Source organism: Carassius auratus, chromosome 1 (assembly GCF_003368295.1).
Source record: "Carassius auratus strain Wakin chromosome 1, ASM336829v1, whole genome shotgun sequence".
Lineage (NCBI taxonomy): Eukaryota > Metazoa > Chordata > Actinopteri > Cypriniformes > Cyprinidae > Carassius > Carassius auratus.
The window spans coordinates 23,185,435-23,208,215 of NC_039243.1; the positions used below are offsets into that span (position 1 = coordinate 23,185,435).

The following is a 22,781-nucleotide window of genomic DNA, read 5'->3' on the forward strand; positions in this document are numbered from 1 at the left end:
ATTTTTTTATGCAACCCTTGTCTTCACGGTCGAGATAAAAAAAAAAAAAAAAATACCAGCTTACAACATTAAACTGCTCCTTCCAATTAATGTTCAGTTAAGGAGGACGTAAAGAGGTCTTTGAGGCTGTAAAAAGAAACAAGGAGATGAGAAAGGATGGAAAATAAGAAAAGCAGTAAACTCAAATGCTTAAAAATGAAAGAAACAGAAAAACAAAACAAACCATGACGAAAAAAGGGAGACTGAGGAAAAGGAAGAAAGAAACAAGGAAGTTACACAAAAGTGGAATTGTAAATAAAATAATATAAATAAAATAAAAAACTGAGGCTTTCTGAGCAAAAAGCAAGCAAACGTACCATGAAACAACACTAAAGTGTCTTCTGAAGCCAAAACAATACAATTTCCCTCAGCCTTATTTAATCTATTTGTGGCGGAACTCCCCACCCCATATATAAATATGCAAATATTTTTTATTCTGCCAGCAGGTGGTGCTATTGGAGAGGGAGAGATAGAGGTTCCTCCGTTAACAGCTGTTTACAACGCAGCACTGGGCTCACAAACACTAGGTGCGTTTACATGGACACTTTTTGCTTCCATCGGAATGAATTCATTCTAATAGACGAATCCAAACGTAGTGTTTACATGAATTGTAAATAAAGTGATCGGGTTGATGTGCGCGTTTACTTGACACAAGCTTGAGATAAGATTTACTCTTTTGACATGCGCTCACTGCATGGATATACAGAGTCAAAACTAGATGTCTGTTGATGAGAGTCTTAAATGAGGACTGGTGGGACGTGGTTGTGTTCCACTTCACATACACTGAGTGAAAGCGGAGATTTATAATGACAGAACATTTTATTGACCAGGTAGAACAGCTCGTTCTGAGCGTCATATGTCACTGCGCATGCACAGTACTTTCCAGTTTCAGTTTTCAATCCGATCAAGTGTTTACATGTCCTCTCGCTCGGATTACAAAAGGGATAAACCACCCCTTACAATCCGATCGAAATTTTTGTCGGATCGATCCAATTCAATTTGATTGACGTGTTTACATGTGACATTTTTATTCAAATTGTGCTTCTAGTCCTATTACGATCGCATTAGAAGGGTCCATGTAAATGCAGCTAATGATTTATGAGGCATTCCTTGCAAGATGTAATGAAAATGACATCGAAAATTTTCTGAAAATTTCGGTCAGCTTTTCTTCTGAAATAGAGTGATATAAAAACATCCACGGCAGTTTTTGATTTTGAAACGTGCAGTTCTCATGTTTATTCAGCAACTTCAAAGCCTTTTGGAAAATCTATTTGTGGCGGTCAGTTTTGATATTGTGGGTGGCCATAAATAAACCAATGTATGGGACACCCCGCAATAACTTTGTTAAATTAAATATTTATTTATTTGTGAAAAATACTTTGTCATCTAAAGTATAAGTGTTTTTTTGACATTTCAATAACCGTAGTTTCCGGACTATAAGTCGCACTTTTTTTCATAGTTTGGCTGGTCCTGCGACTTATAGCCAGGTGCGACTTATTTATCAAAATTAATTTGACATGAACCGAGAGAAATGAACCAAGAGAAAACATTACCGTCTACAGCCGCGAGAGGGCGCTCTATGCTGCTCAGTGCTCCTGCAGTCTACACTGAAGACATAGAGCGCCCTCTCGCGGCTGGAGACGGTAATGTTTTCTCTTGGTTCTTGGTTCTAAATAAATGCGACGTATTGTCCAGTGCAACTTATATATGTTTTTTCCCTCATCATGACGTATTTTTGGACTGATGCGACTTATACTCAGGTGCGACTTATAGTCCGAAAAATACGGTAAGTGGCTCGATGAGGAGACAGACGTCTTTAGAGGTCTAATGACTATCACATATATACATGGGTGAAAAAAAATAAAAAAACCTATCAAACACACCGACCACCCTAGCAAGCATCCTAATACCTCAACAACAAAAAAATTTAATGTAGCTTCAAAGTTTTTATTTAAAATGTTGTCACATTTACTTGTACATCACAATAACTTTAACTACAAAAACAGCAACTAAATATCTACAGCTGCCTTTAAATAAATATCTGGGCACACAAATCTCTTTATGGTGTGAACTAAACAGATGTATCCTCTGTCTAGGATGGGGGAGAAAACAAAATAGCTGTTAGCAATTAATCCCCACAGGAAATAAGTGAATCATATGGACAGATGACTTTTGACCCATCTAACACACAAACACATATCCACTCAGGCATAACTTGACGATTGGTCTTTTCTGGGCCTGATGTCCTCACTGACAGGCCCAGAAGGGATCTGCATCCACAAAATACCACAATGAAAGCCATGTTTTATTATATTGGACCATATTTAAATTTATTCCAAAGATTCTTTCAAAATCAGCAGAAGATGCACAGAAAAGTCTGCAGATTTCATCTGGGCCTGCTCATTGGGGAATCTAAGTCTAAATACAAAGCGGAAATATTTTCACTTGGGTCAGTGTCAAATAAGAGATGAAAGCATACCAAAAAAACACATGTTATTCTCTAGAATGTTTTCATATAAATGTTTTACAACTTAAAAATATTAAATAAATACATAATAAAATAAAATACATAATTACAAATAACTGATTTCACACTGTGGAATGTTTAGCAAATTTCTGAAATGTAATACTAAAATAAATTTATAACAATAATATAATAAACATTATCAAATAACATTTAATAACAGTTACTGATTTTATACTCTCCAGAATATATATATACATATATATATATATATATATATATATATATATATATATATATATATATATATATATATTACATTTTTAGTTTTTCAATGTGATTTATTTCTTTATTTTGTCATACTGATCAAATTTTATAATCTTTGTAATTCATTGTGACTAATAGGAAACACGTTGAAATCGTTGTCAGAAATGGATCCAAACTGAGCTTTCCCTCCTAAACTGCTGTACCGATTTAACACAGCGAGTCTCTATAGAGAGCACATCATCTGTCTGGCGTTCATAATGAACGTCAGCAATTAGATATGAAGCACATCAGTCTCTCATATGCACAATCTCCCAGGCCAAACCGAAAACCCCACAAAGGAAAGAGATCTCACCAGTTTCCTGTTCTGCTGAAAAGCTATTAGGATTCAAATCCCAGTGTCAGCAGGAACAGAGCATTTAGATTCACAAACTGGGGGAAAATGGGTTATGAAGGAGGATCCCTCAGGCCACGTGAAAAAACCCCGGTGTTAGACGATGGAGGAGCCAGCGTGAGCACCTGATATTACACCACAGCATCTGGTCTCGCTCTGCCTCCATTTACACCATCTGCCTTAACAGAGACAGACAGCTCCAGAAATGAACACTCTGCCCCTCCATCCTCTCTCACATTCACCCTCACTCCATCTCTAATCAATATGATATTGCTACAGGTCAGCGGAAAAACCCCATCGCGCTCACAAAGACAGGTGCAGCACAGATTCAAGCAACTTACAGGATAGGAAATATGTGTTTTAGCAACTCAATCCGGTTCAAAATTAGATGGAGTTCTGCTGTGAAATGTGGTTTGGGACATGACAGTGATTTTCAGCATTCAGTGACTACAAATAAACGATTTACTTTATACGTGCCAGCTATTAGACATTTCAAAACCCAGCAGATAAATATAACTGAGGTTTAACAATGCCGAAACTGAAAGCAGACATGCACTTTTCAGAAAGAGGCTATTATACAAGACAATAGCATGACTTCTTTTTGGGGGGCGAAAAAACAATGGGTAGACCAATCAGACACTCAATTCATCTGAACACGTATTGCATTTCATCATTCATATTGCACAAGGGTACTCTCATCAAGGATGTCTTAAAAAAAAAAAACTTAAATTGCAATCTTGTTAGATTACAATCTTTCTAAGAAATTTTAATGGAATGGGAGTCTATCACAGCTCACACAGAAAGCAGGAGGGGAAACACAGAGAATAAAGCCAATCTGAACTGTACACACAATATGACAATTAAAGCAAGCGTGAAGCAGGGTTATTACAGTTTACTAATATATATATATATATATATATATATATATATATATATATATATATATATATATATATATATATATATATAAAATGATACCTGAAATAACATAAACATTAACTGAAATAAAATATTAAAATACTCGTTCAGTCTAACTTTATGAACTAAAATAGAAAACCGAAATACAAATGAATCAAACAACAACTAATAAAAATGACAAATATACAACAAATTTAAAAGCAGAAAAATATAAATGTTTTAATTAATCCAAAATATTAATAAAAACTACAATAGCACCTCAATGATAATAAAATAACACCCATGTACTGCTAAGACTCACTTTAAAGACCTCATGGTTGACCTTTCAGAAACCACAATGGTGAAAGAGCAAAAATAATCCCAGCAATTCCAATATTAATCAACTGATTTCCTTTTAAATTATTTTATATGTTCATCTGACCTACACAAAACTAAAATGAGTTTATTGAAGCTTTTATCTTATTGTTGAATATATAGTAGCATTTGTGTGTGGACTTCATTTGAAAATAAATACATATTTATATTAATAACAATAATTTAACCAATACAAGTATAATTAACTAGTGTGTCTTTTCATATAATGAAAATATACGCAAAAACATAATGAAAACGATCTCATTGAGGACATCTGAAACATTTTATTGACATTCTCTATACGACCTGGAGTCCCAAACTGAAAATAAGAGTGACAGTGCAGTACATGAAGCCACTCCTGACTGTGTTTATGAACCTCTGTGCCATAAAACCAGGAGCTCTGACCTGCTGGTAGTTCTCATCCTGCGGTTTAAACGTGTGATCCAACGGCTGAAACCTTAGAGTCACATGAGGAAACTGATGAAGCCAGTAAGTCCACCAAGGAGCGATATAATCAACCCGTGCAGACGACATCCTTCAGCAGTCGAGGAGACCAATAAATCACTTTCCCAGATAGAGACGGTCGGACAATTTGGGTGTTTCTTTCCCGGTTATTCTCCACTGTCCTGTCTTCTCAAACAAAAGCCATGGATTTAGAAACTAGAGAGACGGACTACTCAAATAAAAGTGCTGAAAGGGACATAAGAAGACTTCTGAATACTTCCACCAAACCCCCCGTCCGTGGGAATTCACGGGAAATGTTGAATTATTGCATTAAATCCCGGTCTCGTGCCGCAGCCATTCCTGCGCGTTGTGCGCTCTGAAGAACTCGGGAGCGCGCATGAATGAGCGGAGCGCACGAATGGGACTCGGGGTCGCGCCTGAATAGAAGAATGAGGATGTATGAGGGGCAGTTTCATTTTTGGTGGCCTAATTCTACTGATAACAAGATTCAGCAGATATTAAAATGATATATATTGATGGCATTGGAGATCATCTTTATTTATTTTTTTGAATTAAATATTCTTAAAATGAGATTTGCATTTATTTGAAAATATATAACGCAATGCTGCCATCTATTGGGCAACTCGAGTAAATGCAGACACTGGAACAAAAGACAAGGACACGCACAAAGAACATTTCAAAATACTGGAATAAAAAGCTGACACAAAATCTTACTAGCAAATCAACAAAAATACTACCTAATTAAAAAAAATTGCTCTATACATTTTCAGAGTGAGGTTATTTTAGATGTGATATTTTTAAGATCATTGTCTCATTCTGGTTTTGGTAGGTTTGTAAGTTCTTCCTGTTATCATGGTTTTGCAGTCAACCTTTTCTCCTAAATTTGTTGCAATATCAGCATTCAACTCTTAACTATCACCTTAATTAAATTTCATGATCTTGAACAGAACGCCAGTAATTGGTAAATGTGGTTATTATTTTTCATGTGGTTTGAGATTTCATAAAACAATTTCTAAACATTTTTTGAAAAGGAATAAATTCACAAAATGAAAACTTCATCCATTTGCAAGCAATGAGCCACCAAAGAATAATTAACCTGATAAAAACACTACATTTCAAAAGGTAGACATACTTAATACTCCACTAAAAGGCATGAGTTTTTAGTTTTTACTATTTTTTTTTTTTTTATTAATTTCATTACATATACATTTCATAAATGTTTAGACTGGCTTCCAAATACCACATTTGCCAAACTATGACATAAATATCACAGCCTTCCTAAAGTTAAACTACATATAATTCTGCCGTAACTAAGTTTACAAAGGTATTGTTTGATTTGGTGCAAAGTAAATGCTTTGACACACTTCTTTAAAGGTCTTAAAATTAACAAACCTTTTGGCCAGAAAGCCAACTTTAAGGTCAAGGAAAGTTTCCCTAAAAGGAATAAGGTACACAACCATTCAAAAACTTGAGTCGGTGTGACTTTATAATGTTATTAAATAATACTTTCTCACAAGGCTGCATTTATATATATATAAAAAAGAAACCGTAATATTGTGAAACATTACAATTTTAAATAAACATTTTCTATTTTAAAATGTAATTTTTTTTTACATTCCTATGATGCCGAAAGTGAACTTTCAGCAGCCATTACCCTAGTCTTCAGTGTAGTCAATGTAACATTTCAAATAGTCTTTTGAAATCTTCAATGATCACTTACATACATCCTTGCTGATTAAAAAAGAAATTTAATAAAATACTGACTCCAAAGTTCTGAAAGGTGGTGTTTACCTTAAATAAGCACAGATATGGACTAGATAATCATTCGCTATAAAAGATTATCAAGCAGGTCCTAAATAGCAAAAAAAATAAACACAATTCTTAATTTTCCCAATTTTATTACATTTTGTACAAGAGAGACATCTACTTCAGCTCCTTCACAGCCAGACCTGAAACGAGAGAGAGATGGGTCATATTTACAGTAATCCTTGAAGAGACAGAGTCCTGGTCTGACACAGCTGTAAGTGTTAGTGGACCGGTGGAACTGAAGTCTCTGTGATGCGAAACCCAGCACTAGGTCCATCATTATTCTAGCAAGCGTGTAAATGCACAGGGGGCACAGGACAGGCCCAAAGTGTTTGGACATCTTGCAAACTTCACACAAATCACAGAATTTCCATGGCTGTCAGTTGTAAGCACTACATAAGGACTTCGAAAAAGCTTTTTATTCCCTCATCATTAAGATATTTTACCCTGGACCACAAAACCAGTCTTAAGTTTCAATTTTACGAAATTGAGATTTATGAAATCACATGAAAGCAGAATATATATACTTTCCACTGATCTATGGTTTATTAGGATCAGACAATATTTGGCTGAGACACAACTACTTGAAAATCTGGAATCTCTGAGGATGCAAAAAAAATACAAATATCTAAATACTTGTACAAAAAAGGTTGTCCAAATAAAGATCTTAGTAATGCATATTACTAATCAAAATAAGTTTTGATATATTTATTGTAGGAAATTTACTAAATATCTTCATGGAACAGGAGCTTTACCTAATATACTAATGATTTTTGGAATAAAAGAAAAATCGATAATTTTGACCCATACAAATGTTTTTTGGATAATGCTGAAAATATACCCCAGTGACTTGGGTTTTGTGCTCTAGGGTCACATATTTAAGCTTTAAATCCACAGGCCTGGAAATGTTGACATTTCCTTTTAATTGTAGGTTCATCTTTACTTTCTCATTACAAGATCTGCATATTATTAGATTTTTAATCAAACCAAAACAACATTTCAACAAACATTTAGCACAATGAGGTCGATAAAATTTCTGCAAAAGCATTACGCTGCACAACCAGTTCATGCATTTATAACAACACTATTCCTGATGTTTCCTGATACGATCTCGGCCGTTTCATGGTGTTTGAGGACTCACCTGGTGGCAGGGACTGCTTGAGCTTCTCCGCCTTCTCTTTGTCTGTGATGACCAATGTGTACAGGTATCTGCTGCAGCGGACCTTGAACTTCACATTGTCCTTGTTCTTCTTGATCTTGACAGCTGTTGAAAAACAATGCATGAATTTGGAAAAAGTCCATCAAAACTAGTAAACATTTTTCCATGCAAATATGCTAAGAATTCAGAAATGTAAAAAAAAAATGATACTGATTAACAAAGTCAGCATATCACAAATCACAGAATGAACCCATTCTTGAAATTCTGTTCTATCAGACCACAAGTACAAAATCTGTTCAGACTTAAATCAGGACTCGTCAATCCTGGTCCTGTAAAAACCCCAATAACTACACATTCTGGATGTCTCATTCAACACAAGACTCCTGGTGCATTCAAGTCATGTTGGATAGATCGTTTTTAGGAGTTGAACACAAAAACAGCACAAAGTCAAACAATTTTCTTCAAAGCCCTGCGCTTCTGAATCAGTGAGATATGTATTGACGTAAATTTGCTGACATGATAAAATATATTTTTTTTTGTAACGTACAATAAAACTGCAGGTTACATATACACAATATTATACAATTGTAGAATTTCCATAGGATAAGGATTCAGTTTACATCACCTTCATAAATTGAATAAAAACAGAAATAAATCCACAGAAATAAAAAAAACGATGCACATTTTCGACAATTTTTCTTAGATGTAGAGTTTAATATAATCGTTGAATTTTATATAGAAAAGAGAAATTGCCATTTAGTTCTGACTTGAACGCACCTTGTGTCAATTTCCTTGTCAACTCATGAATAATAAGTTCCCAGGAGAACTATAAATGTATCAATAGATCAGCTCATTTCTAGAGTCTCTGAACTGGAAGTGTGTCTCCAATTTGAAAGACATCCAAACAGTGCAGTCCTCCATGATTGAGATGCACAGTTTTTAGTAATGTGAATGGTTTAAGTAAAACTTAATATTTAATAGTTAACAGAATCAAAACAAACCACATAAGTGCGTGCAAACGACGTCACAATAAAAAGCAGCACACATCAGTAACTTACAGGAGAAACCTAAAAAGGAAAAAACTTTTTTTTAATCAGAAATGAAACTTACACTTTGCGTCCTTCCTCCTTGCTGTAAGCAGGAAATCTTTGATTTCTTCAATTTTTCGTGGCTGTAAATAAGAAAAACACATTAGACACTACGAAAATTAGGCTAAACGTTAGCACTCGGCTTATTCGAGATCTTAAAATAGCCATTTCTCGACTGCTTGTTTATGATTATAGAACAAACCTATAATATTTTCACATTTAGACCGATTCACTACTTGATAATTTATAAAAAAAAAAACAGGTTCTTCATCAGCGTGACAATCCATTATTTCTCCGCCATTAGCCGCCTTCTGCTAACCCATGATTTTACTTTAAAGCAGGTTTAGCTTATCGTTTTAGAACAAACGTGACTAAACTGATGTACACTATATTTCTCCATTCAATAAAAATCGCGCAAGTAATATATTTATAAACATTCTCACCATTCTGTTTCAGGAGCGACTCGACCCTGCAATACAGAAAAACACTTTATTACCTCGCTATTCTACACAACTTCTAAGAAATATCTCGAGTAATAACACATTTACACTTCATCTTTCACACCATATATGTATGAAAGGTGGATATTGACGGATTGATGCAGATTTACATGGATTCATTAGACAGAGCTAAAATGCTAACACTTACACGTCCTGCGAGCGAGGGGGGAAAAGGGGCGGGACTTCCGCGTGAATGTGTAATATAAACCAGCTACGGTGGCTCAAGAGGGACTCTCTGGACTAAAAAAAGCGATACTCACAGCGACATCTACAGGTACAGCATGAATATATCATGTCATTTATTAATATTTGAATCGGAAGGCTTTATGGAATATATGTTAACACTTCACAATGAGGTGTCATTTGTTAACATTACTTATTGTATTGATTATCATGAACTAACAATGAACAATAGCCATATATTTGTTACAGGCTATTTAATCTAATGTTGGTTAATGAAAATACAGTTATTCATTGTTTGATTATGTTAGTTCACAATGCATTAACCAATGTTAAAAAAAAAAAAAAAAAAGGGATTACAATTTTAATAATGTAATAGTAAATATTGAAATTAATTAACTGAGATCAATAAATGCTTAGTTCGTGTTAACTAATACAGTTAATTACTATTTAATTAATTAATTAACCTTATTGTAAAGTGTTACTGAATACATTCTGTAAAATAATTATTGCGGCAAAAGTGAAGACATTATTGTTGCTGATATATTGTTGTTATTATTTCTACATTTCATTATCTTCATAACATTTAAAAAAAAAAAAAAAAAAAAAAAAAAAAAAAAAATATATATATATATATATATATATATATATATATATATATATATATATATATATATATATATATTCACAAATTATTATTTAAATGGTAGGAAAGTTTAAAAGAAATGATGATCCCACTTATATGTAAGCTGTAACCCTAAATCATTATATTGATCATTATATCAATATAGTCATTATATACTGTCAACAAGCCTGTCTTCTATTGCACTGAAGAATCATATAATGCAAGGCACTGATTGCGCAAACGATCAGTCAGTCAATCAATCAGTCAGTCAAATGAACCAATCAGAGAGGCTGAATCATCGAATCTGTAAGTATCATTACCGTAATATAGCATCATGATGTTTTAGTGTGCCACTAAAAGCATGCACACACACATACAAACATGTATATAACCATCTTGACCATTCCTGTGAAATGTAACCTCTAATTTATAAGAGTGATTCATTCAGACATTGATTTGTTTGATCTAATTCTAGAAAATAGCCAAAGCTTGCATACATGATGTTTATGACAGAATCTGTGAGATATTAGTCCCAATGAGATATGCACATCTGTTGTATACGCACATGTGAAAGTGACGTGACATACGTCCATACTCAGATTTCACTCTGCATTAACCCATGCTGCGGTGCCCGGGGAGCAGTTGGGGGTTCGGTGCCTTGCTCAAGGGCACCTCAGTCAGTTCCTGCCGGCCTAAGACTCAAACTCACAACCTTTGGATTATAAGTCTGAATCTCTAAACATTGGGCAACAACTTCCCCATGCATATCAATAATTCAGACATCTGGTTCTTATTAAGTGTATCTAATCTGCTGGATTCTTGAGTGACATCTGCAGCTTCTCTGCACTTAATTAATAAAGGTAGACACCACCGCTGCCCTCCTCACTCTTAATTACTGTCCCATTGGCTCATATTCATTTGAGCCAATTCGTTTCGGCCCACGTAGAAGGCATAGGGCAGATCCCACAACTCGCTTCCCTCCACTGAGCAGAATGCTGATTAGCTTCATTTGGCTCTGTGTTTTTGCTGCTTCCATTCAGGGAATTTGTTAAAGCCTGTCCAACCTCAGTCAGAGATGGTAATGAAGGTGGGTTTGGTGCAGGGCAGGCTGTGCATTAAAACTTAAAAAAAAAAAAAAAAAGCATATTTCACAAGGTTCATGAGGCGCGACTCTAGCCATCTCTCCTAGATTACAGAGCACACAGACTTTTACCATACTATATTTTATTAATTCACATTAGGATTCCACATATTTATTGCAGTCACCTTGCGGTCACTCCAATGGCACTAGATGGCAGATTATGCTCATGAAACAAATGCTGCTTGGCAGCAAAGTCCTTGATGGACCACAAGAGATAAAGAGGAGAGAGGGCAGTGTCTGACCAGTTACTGAGCCTGTATTTTCCATATGCAATTGACTTCAGTCCTCTGACTTCATTCCTCAGTTCAGAAGGCATGAAACTATGTTAGAATGAAAGGAGAGCTATAATATAATACCTGGAGAAAGGTAAAACGTGTGTGTGTGGGTGTGTGTGTATATATATATATATATATATATATATTTATATATATACATATATATATATATATATATATATATATATATATATATATATATATATATATATATATATATATATATTTATATATAAATGTAAATGTAAATGTTTATTAATTTAATTTAATTTAATTTAAATTCTCATTTTTGTTTATTTTAAACGTAGTACTAAAATAACTAAAACTAGTAAATAAAACTAAAAACTAAAACTTAATAAAAACAAATAAAAACTAGACAGATAAAAAAAGAAAAGGACATTTTTAATGAAATAAACATTAACTGAAATAGTTGCCAAGGAAACATTTCTTATTTTTGTTTCGTTTAAACTGAAGTACTAAAATAACAAACTAAACAAATACAACTAAAACCTAAATTAATAATAATAATAATAATAATAATAATAATAATAATAATAATAATAATAATAATAATAGCAAAAACTATATAGACGTATTAAAAATTATTCAAATAAAATCTATAAAGATATACAAATAATAATCTATCTACAAAAATGTATCATTATATTTAATACTAATACTACTACTAATAATAATCTTCTTAGGCAATCTTAACAATTGACTACCACATCAGCACAGGACTTTCCTTACATACCCTCTCTGAGCCATTAGAATAGATGTGTGCCAAGTCTTCAGGTTCCATTTTGACTAACGTACATCGTCTGTAATGACACGCAGTCCATCACTCAGCCATTCATGTGAGACAAACACAAGCTTCACTGTGTGTATAGCCAGAAGTAATGTGCGGTGCTGGCCCGGCATCAATCATGGTTTGGATTCTGCTGGAACCATAAATGGGAATAAGAAGCAGGGATCATCCAACCTTCATTAGCTTTGCTCAACTTAATTTCATCCTTAATTTCAAACCTGTAGCCCTACTGGGATGGAAATGTATATATCTGGAACTGGAATAAGCAAAGAGCCCTCAAGTGGAAATAGCACTGGTGAAATAACGTGAAATGGAATTTTCAATAGGTTTGCATAGGATCTGCTGAGGATTTCACACAGTTTGAATATGGAACTGAACCAAATGTAAGCTTTCTTGGTAGAGCAAAGGCCCACACAGACATTTTCTTTCCTCCAGAACATAATGAAACAGTCACAGAGCTGGGGTGAATTCATTCACTGCTTTGGACAAGGGATTTTCCCTCATCTTTACGTACATTGATTGGCTAGTACTGATTTCATATGTTATCTGAAAGCAATCATACTGACTTCACAGGGTGAAGGACATCATTTTAGCAATGCTTTATTATAAACGGCAATTTTAAGAACCACTGCCGGAATCAATTTATTTACCAGGATGTGCATTGGGTTGACTAAGTAAATAAATAAATAAAAATGAAAAAGAAATTAATACTTTTATTAAGCAAGGATGCATTAAATTGATGAAAAGTGACAGTAAAGATGTATATTGTAAAAAAAAAAAATATATATATTTCAAATAATTGCTGTTATATATAAAATATATATATATCAGAAATCAAACTGCTTGATATTTTTGTGGAAACATGAAAAGTGGCAGTAAAGATTTATATAGTAAAAAATAATATTCTGATATGATAATCCTAATATGATAATCCTGAAAAAAAAAAAAAAAAAAAAAAAAAAAATATATATATATATATATATATATATATATATATATATTTTTTTTTTTTTTTTTCAGGATTATCATTTGATGAATATAAAGTTCAAGGGAACAGCATTTATTTGAAATATTTATTTATTTATTTTTTACAATATAAATCTTTACTGCCACTTTTCATGTTTCCACAAAAATATCAAGCAGTTTAATTTCTGATCGATCATGTGACACTGAAGAATTGAGTAATGGCTGCTTTGCCATTATGAGAAAAATCACATTTTAAAAGATATTAAATATTATTTTTTATTTGTAATATTTTCATGTTTTCATGTTAAAGTAAAAAGCATTTGCATGTTTTTATTATATTTCTGTTCAAATAAATGCAGCCTCAGTGAGCACAGAGACTTATTTATTTATTATTTTTTTATAATTCCAACCCCAAACTCAGAATGACAGTTTGCATTTAATTTTGTGTGATTCCGTTTTGGTATTAACTTCAGAAAGTTAGCCTTCATTACCAGAAGTTAGCTAAACCATCTGGTTTTACAGTATTGGTGTTCACCAATAAGAAATGAAAGATATGAAGTTAAAGCATATTGAACCAGCTCAAGAAGAAGAAGAAGAAGAAGAAGAAGAAGAAGAAGAAGAAGAAGAAGAAGAAGAAGAAGAAGAAGAAGAAGAAGAAGAAGAAGAAGAATCCAGTTTATCCACTTTTAGTTCCTTTCACCTATCACTTCTTTATAAATTATTATTTCTTAAAAGTCAGCATCCTTTTCTCAAAGTGCCTATAGCTGTCTTTTCCAGACTGATGCAGCCGTTCTGGCTCCTGGCAACTTTTCCTGCCATCCGTGTGCCTGTCAGCCTTTGAGAACCAGGCTTTCTGCCCACTTTGTCAGTTCTGGTCGACAGCAGGACTATTTCAGCAGTCTGTAACCGTTCTTGGCTGGAAAGCAGCGTTCTGTTGCCTGCACCACTTAATGTAAAGAGGACTGCCTGAGTTGGTGAGAAGTATGCTCACTAAAATATCTACTTTTTTAATACACTTGACACACTGGAGTGACATATGCTAGAGACATTTGATGATAGACTGGCACATTTACCATCTTTATCATCCATTTGGCTGAATCAGAGCTTCAAAAGATGAAAAGTGTTGGGGTTATTGTTCTCCGATGAGAAACTGGAGCTCTAATGGAATCAGGCACCTGAATTTTCTCCGACTGCCTCTCTGAATCACTGTCTCCCATCTAAGTGTTTTTCCTATTACCTGAACCAAGAGCTGAGCCAGCAGATTCCATTTAGCTAATCAGACTTTTATATTTACATATCCTTATCTGCCATCATTCACATTATAGCATATAGTGGATCATTACTCTATAATAACATGCACAATGTAATGCTCTATATCAGGGCTTAGAATTACATTCTTTCGAAGACAAGGATATTCAAATGAAAAATTCATAATTATCACATTTTAACACTTTAACCTAATATATTAATTAATATATTAATAATCAAAAAATGCATGACATTTCAGTCATTTTTAAAAACAAATATTCTTATAAAATGTTAACATTATATTATTTTTATATTTAAAAAATATTTTACATTAAAATTACTGTCAACTGTGCCTGTTATAATATAAAAATTATAATTAAGTATTTGGAGCCATTGTGCAATTCTTAAATATTACTGCTGATGATTACTGGCAAATGCAAAATGAACGTGTTCTTGTCCTGGCCTTCTTAACTTTCTGTTTATGGCAATAAAAAGATTAATTCTCATTTGAGCTGAGATGTGGCTTAGTAGTAAATGCATAAGTCTAAGCGAAGCCTTTGTGTTCAAGTGTTAGATGCAGATCTGAATGCAGCCCATGTCATGTCCCATTTCAATTACACCTCTGTCTGCCTGAAGAGTGCCCACTAATCTCTGTCAATAAAATGTGCCATATCCCCTAAAAGTCAGGATTCACATTTGCTTTTAATGTCTCCTCATACACAAAATAATACACCATATCTACAATTTATTACTTTTGACTGGAGACTGGAAAGCATATCGTTTGGTTCAAGAACTGCGGTAATGGAAACAGATGATGCGGTGGACGCTGACGTTCTGATATAGTGTCCCATATCACACATGGGGTAATTCTGCATTCTGCTGTTGCCTGCTGTTTTGAGCCGGCCAGAGCTCCGTCTCCACATCATCACCAAACTTAGCTAAAACCTTACCCTGTTTTACTTTCCTGCACAACATATTAAATATTTATGATCTTTACGAATGTTATGTACTAGCTTCAGTCCCACAGTCTCTGACTTCTAGCGCCTGGTGAATTGCACTCCATAAGACAACCTGGAGCAATGACTTCCAGTTTGAAAAGTAGTTTGAATTGGCAACTCTAAAAGTATTCCAAAGAGATTTGAGGTACTCTGAATGGTTTCAAATAGAATAGTACAATTTCGGTCTGTTTGGCCTGGTCTAATACAAGGTTAATAAGTTGCCATTGTTGACCTGCGATCTAGAATAATACATTTGAGCATCTACATACCGAAAGTTTGAGGTTGGTAAGATTTTTGAATGTTTTTGAAAGAAGTTTCTTATGCTCACTACCTAGACTGCATTTATTTAACCAATTCAGACACTGAGCTCAACATCAGCTGAAATGTTGTCAGTAATGGATCAAAAATCTGAAAATGTAGTCACCACCAGGCCCTCCAAGATGTACATGAGTTTCACTGGAAAATATTTGAATAAATGTAGCATTCCGTCACTTGCTCACCAGTAGGTCCTCTGCAATGAATGGGTGCCGTCAGAATGAGAGTCCAAACGGCTGATAAAAACATCACAATAACCCAAAAGTAATCCACACTCCAGTCCATCACTTCATCTTATGAAGCAAAAAAGCTTTGTGTGTTGAGGAGGAGAGAAATTTGCACAAACCGAGACCTGTTTAAAAGTGAAAACAGTCCAAAACAGTTATAAACAGATTTGCTGATGTGAGCTGACGGGGAGATAGACTTTTCACTGGAGGAAGCGTTATGGATTATAGATTACATTAATAAAGGTTTTGTTCCTTGCAAACATACAGTACAGTTCACTAAATGTTAACTAATGGAATGGAGTCATGTAATATTTGTGGATTATTGTGGTTAGCTGTTTGGACTCTCATTCTGATGGCACCCATTCACTCCAGAGGATACACTGGTGAGCAAGTGATGCTAGATTTCTCCAAATATACACTGGTGAGAAAGTGATGCTACATTTCCCCAAACAAACTTATCTACATCTCGGATGGCCCGTTGGGTAAACTATTCCTTTAATGCCATTAAATTATTCAGTTTCAGAATTTCATAAAAAAAAAACAATAAAAAAAAAAACAAAAAAAACAGAGGCATTGCGATCATCTTCGAGATGCTATGGATTAATGCAGGGTTAATGCTGCCTCGCTATGCAGATACACAGAGTAAACAAGCCATTTACATTCCACAGTTGTTGCATTTTTAGAATCTAGTAGAGTTTGTGTTGTTAAATATGTATAGTTCCTAGATGTTGAGTGCATATTTGATCATAACATGATAAAACCGCTGACGAGTGGAAAAACTGCAGATGTGCATTGAAAACGAATCTGCACAAATTCCAGGATCTCTGCATTAAATGGCTAGGCCTTACTAAAATCCCTGAATATCAATTAGGAAGTGAGCTAAATTGATAGTATTTTTCTCTTTATTTCTTTATCCATGGGCTGCTTAAAGTGCTTGTGCATTGTGAGTGTTTATCAACAAAAGAAATTGAGAATAGAGATCCGTGAAGCGTAGAGCACTGGCTATTAGTTTCTCTTAGCTGAGGATCCACATCACCAAGTTTAGAGATCCCTGAGACTAATAACATCTATTTATAGATTTAACTCAATATGCATTGTGTGTTATACGGCCACAAACAAAAACACACTCCAAAAGAATATATCTACCCTGCTCTTCAATACTTTTGTCTTTAATGAGGTTGCAGTATAATTTGTCAAAAATGAAAAAGATTGGGTGTGTGAGTAAAACTGAAGATTGATGGTGGTAGAGGGAGAGAAAGACTGTAAGTGAGGGTTTGAGAGAAAAAGATGAGGCAGACACTTTGCCAAAAGCATTAAATCCAAAGGAAACCTTTTCCTTTTCAGCACCATGTGAGAAAGTTTTGTGATGGAATAGTGATTTTCAAGGTGATTAAAAAGCCATTACTGAAACGACTCTCTCAGGTAATTCGAAAGGTAGTTATTCAAACCCTTTTTGAGAAGCCTAGTATGGAAGAGCACGCATTAAAGAAATGGCAGTTATTAGATGAAGATATTATGCCGGATTGCCCTTCTGAGAATGCGCCTGGCAGAAATATTCGGTCTCCCTTAAAACAGTCAAATCCTCTGCAAATGATTGTTCTTGCATCTGGATTTATTTGTATCGCTGCTTCTCCCAGAACACTGAAACATTTCAGGAAAATAATGAAAAATGTAAGAGCAGCATATCAGTTTTAGACTTGAATCGTTATGGTTTATAATCTGTGTGTGGAAATTTGAAATGGGAAGATTCTCTGAAAGAGTTTGTCGATATGCAACTTTCTGACTTTTTTTTTTTTTTAAGAACGTGCAAAAAAACAGAAATTTATGATTTATTTGGTAGAAGTGAATGAAATGAATTCATATACTCATGTGTGCAATTGCATATACAGACTGAGAAAATATTTTTTTAAATGGTAGGGCAAGTGATAAAAGCTTTTTCAGAACATATAATTGAATATTGCAGATTTTTTTTTTCATTGGTTTCTCAAAGACATCTTCAACCCCACCTTTAACAAAGCAAATTTGACATTTTATCAACATTCATTGCATCAGCTGGTACTGCATTCATTGGTAAAAACACATCTTTAAAATGAGACAACCTTGCAAGTTCGAATGTTATGAATGTCCCTTTTTCCCTGTTCTATTGGTGGATGGGAAATGTAATTGCAAATGTATGCAAATTGATTAAATAACACTTACAGAACTCCTCTCGCCACTGCCAACGTTGGTTGTACCATAATGAGATTTTTGTCATTTCTTATTACAGTAAAATGAGATGAAGTTTTTGCTGGTAATTTCCTATTTCTGCTTTGATTCCAGGCCTCATTACATACACATGAGCGACATCTTATTCTACATTAGTTTAATTAAAGATTTTTAAATACATCTTTATCTGCCCTATCATTAATGCCAGATAATTGAGGATGAAGAGGAGAGAAGAAACAAATGAAAGTGCATTTCTCCTCCGTCTCTCCGTCACTCCATTAGCAGACATTAAATGTAAGAGGATACAGAGTTCAGAAATGGAAAATTAATTGAAGTATCTAATTCAATTTCCCTCCTCATTTCGAACTTTGATTTAATTCCCCGAGATCAATGCTTCTGTCTCCTACAGGCTTCAAACTTCCTCATTCCACTGTACAGTGATTGCAATCAAACCAGCTCACCTGTATGTGTCAGTTTGCAAGGTTTTCCTGACCAGTCTGAACTGAATTAAATGGATGAGAAAGTTGTGAGGGAAGGTTGGAAGTTTGCACGGCAGATCTGAGCTTGTGTAAGTTATTGCAAACTATCAATTTTGTAAGATTTCAGAGCTATAGGGACGTTAAAATAATCCACTCAGAAGTGATTTAGTCAGGGGAGGTTATTTAATTGTAATGCACATCCTATCTGGCTGATAATAAACTTTGCAGGCACATCGTTGACAGTGATCTGAAAAACTAGGAGACTGGGGAAGCAATTTTTACACTGTGCCTCATAATTCACAGATTAGTACAAATCAAGCTGTTATATTTTTGTATTAGAAACATATATATGTGTCCAAAGTAACAGTACCATTGATATAGTTATGTATTAAATCAATACTGAATTAAATACTAAATGTCAGAATGTTACAACAAAAATCGTTTCAAACTAAGTCAAAGCACATTGAATTACAGTGTTTTTGCTGTATGAAGTGATTCAAATAACTTGTAAAGACAGTCTCTTGTTAATGTAACCTTCAGACAGAGTCACTGAAATCCTTAATGCACTGGAATGTGCAAACACAGACAATAGATTTTGATAAAGTAAAAAGTCTCATTGCTGTTTGTTCAGCGCTCTTGGAACACAGCGCTCTTGGCTGATCAGATTCCAGGATGGGATCGAACTGTTGTGAAAAAAACATCTACATATCTTTCAGTTCAGACAAACCTTTTCCATTTCTTAACATACCAGTAATAATATAAGGCCCAAAGTATAGTCTTCTCTATGCACATGAATGCAGAAGTTTCTAGCTACTCAATTTAGTGTATTGTTGCATTCCAAAATTTTTAATGGAATGCAAGCATGCTTCGCACTCTCAGAGCTGATAAAGCAGGTCAGTTTTCTCTTGCACAACAATTATAAAACTTACCTGAATAAAGCCAAGGACATTTGAATGTAACTCTATCGCCCCCTTGAGGTTTGTTTCTAATGCAATTGATACCAGAATGATGCAAGACCACATGTTTAAAAGGTAATTGACTGCGGGCAAGATGGGCTTTTAATAAAACTTGGCTGTCTATGCAGTAGAAATGTGGAAAAAATTAAATCGGTGCCAAATGTCTAGAGAAAAGAGACACGGGGCTGTGGCTTTCCCTTTTTGCAAAACTTGAACCCCCTTGAAAACGTTTGATTTTGGCGCTGCCTGTCTGGTGACACAAAAGCAAAGCTGATTATAAATTGGCAACTTACCCTTCAAGTATATTCAAAAGGGACTGCTTGTTGGTCTGTTCACATTCTTGCACGTTTATTTATTTATTTTTGATTTAGCAATCCAAAGGCATCATTACTTTTGATAAGAGAAGAGTAGTACCATATTAAAGTTGTCAATTTTTTTGTTGAAGGTTGATTATTACATTTTCTGCTTGCTTGTGATTTTTGGTGGAGAAGTTGCCTGTTATAATTGTGCTGTCTTCCTGTAATAGAAAGAAAAATTTACTCTAGGTTTCACCAATACTTCACATTACTGCATTTTTTTAATAAGCAATGCAACTCATATGTATCCCACAAAACCATCAGTCTACCTGCTGGGATAAATAATATAATTCCTCGAGCAGGTTTCACTAAATCCTGCCATCTGTCTCAATCCAGGAAAGTCAGACATTTCTCGGGTGGCAACCCTTTAGTTGTCTTGTCCCCCTCTTTGCCAGGTGAATGTTTTCTGAGGAGCTTTGGATGAAAAATAACAGCCGCAGATTGGACTCTCCGCAAGTGGCAGTGTTTCAAACAGTAAATCCAGATTAGCAGGCTCTGTATGATTATTACCCAGCTACATACACGGAGAGGGATTACCACAGCATGGCCTTTTCATGGCAAATATCAGTGTCTTCGTGAGAGCGAGGCTGACTAATGTGTGATAAACTCATTCGTGGATTCAGGGAGAGAAGCAAGAGGGAGCCATTTCTCAAATCAGCCGCAGGGTTTTGGTGTGGATTCAGTGTTTTGGAGCGTTATGTGACTCACTGATGTTTAACTCAATAGTGCAGACCTCGCTGCTTGCATTTGAGAGCGGGTGCTTTTTGTATGTTTGAAGTTTAAAAACCCACTCAAAATAGGCCTGCCCCTTCCACCGACCCCTGAGAGTTTCGGATAGTTTTTTCATAAATCACTGATATCATATTGACTTTTCTGTCCACTTCAAATATTATTTGCTTTACTTCCTGGTTGACCTTTACAGAAGCTAAAACAATATGGTCTCAATTCATTTTGCAGGTCATTTTCCTACTGTTCTAGCACACATTTTACAGACATACACAATTTTATGCATCTTTTAAATTCAAACTGTTACATTTAAAGCTGCAGTAGGTAATAAGCACCTATAATAAGTGTTTATATTCGGACTATTTTAGATTGCTTCGGGGGTACTGCGGCGGAGTAACCCAGTGCCTTTGTGATTCTTCATAGACATAAACAGAGAGAAGTAGTTCCGGCTACGATGTTCTTCCGCAAGACGCAAGCAGTTCTGTTTATTAACCGTCCGCATGGGCTTCAAAAGTTACCTACCGCAGCTTTAAAGCATCACATTTAACATTTCACACTGTATCCTTAAAGGGATAGTTCATCCAACAATTCTGTCATCATTTACTTAAGGCCCGTTCACACCAAGCACGATAACTATAAAGATTACGATAAAGATATAGTTCTAAAAATCGTTCTCAATATTAAAGAATAGCAGAGTCCACACTACAACTATAACGATAAAGGCATAGAGAAACGGTATCGTTGGAATCATTTTCAGAACGATTTTTTTTCCAGCTGATGAACGATATAAAAATTGACATCCAATCAGAATCCATCCTGCTATAATGAGCTCGAGGATTTAAAGCGGCAGATGCACGTGCACTCAGAAGAAACAGACGATATCGTTCGCTGGTGTGGACGCTAATATCGTTATCTTTATAGTTATCTTTATAGTTATCATTCTTGGTGTGAACGGGGCTTTACCCTCAAGATGGTAGCCATTGACTTAGATAGTAAGAAAAAAATACTATGGAAGTCAATGGCTACCACCAACTCTTTGTTTACCAATATTCTTCAATTATCTTTTGTGCTCAATAGCTGAAAAAAAGAGTACACATGTCTTCACTTTTATTAGTACAATAAGTGCTGTTTTAGTCTTATTTATACATTATATATTATTCATTGACTTTTATTTTTATATTTCAAGTTTTCATTTTAGTTTAAGGTTTAGTTAGTATAATTTTCTTATGTGCTTTCTAAACTTTCAGTGTTTATTCAAATGTACAAAACTGTACTGTATACCGTATGTGAGCCAAAAGGAATTATTATTATTTTTTTTTTTCTAATGCATTCTCACTGTGAGAATTTGTTGTATTTATTTCTTTAAATACTTAGCAGTGCTCCCCTGGGTCTTTGAATTTGTTTGACTTTTCATAGACTCAAAGAAACCATGGTGCAATGGGTCGGTACTAAAGAGCGTCACTCCGTATGGCCTCTCATTTCAAAATAAAGCAATGTAGGATCACACGATCATTAAACCTCCATTTAGAGTGTCAACATAATGGCTTCTGTCCTTTTCAGGGGAAAGAAAACAGAGATATAACCGGAGGAATGGAAGGTATGTAAATAAACAAGCCAGAGAAGGCCACAATGCAGCTCACATTCCCATCGGCTCCTGAATCTGATATTCCTTCCCTCTCTTCACACACGGGAGTGTGTGCATGGAACAGCCATTATGCTTTCATCACTTTCTTAATGAGAGAAGGGCTTGATAACACCGAGGACTCTCTGAAGACTTCTGGTAATATACCTACAGCTCAGTGTGTTACAACTGCAGACTTAATAG

The 22,781-nt window shown here is 34.7% G+C and overlaps 2 protein-coding genes across 4 annotated transcripts in view; both read right to left on the reverse strand.

Annotated features, from left to right (window-relative positions):
* LOC113103764 (protein tweety homolog 2-like) overlaps positions 1 to 5,280 on the reverse strand; it is a 47,439-nt gene extending 42,159 nt beyond the window's left edge. For all 3 annotated transcript variants that reach the window (XM_026266027.1, XM_026266009.1, XM_026266018.1), the window contains exon 1: positions 4,839 to 5,280. In XM_026266027.1, the coding sequence (XP_026121812.1) occupies positions 4,839 to 4,967 (129 nt within the window). In that variant the 5' untranslated portion in view covers positions 4,968 to 5,280. The remainder of the gene's footprint in view (positions 1 to 4,838) is intronic.
* A 1,499-nt stretch (positions 5,281 to 6,779) lies between these two features.
* On the reverse strand, positions 6,780 to 9,680 carry LOC113104119 (60S ribosomal protein L38). The gene is made up of 5 exons (XM_026266052.1): positions 9,600 to 9,680; positions 9,395 to 9,420; positions 8,974 to 9,034; positions 7,846 to 7,968; positions 6,780 to 6,847 (listed from the first exon to the last, which is right to left on the reverse strand). Exons 2-5 carry the CDS (start codon positions 9,395 to 9,397, stop codon positions 6,822 to 6,824), a joined length of 213 nt encoding a protein of 70 aa, XP_026121837.1. The 5' UTR covers positions 9,398 to 9,420; positions 9,600 to 9,680; the 3' UTR covers positions 6,780 to 6,821.
* Between the last annotated feature and the right edge of the window lie 13,101 nt (positions 9,681 to 22,781).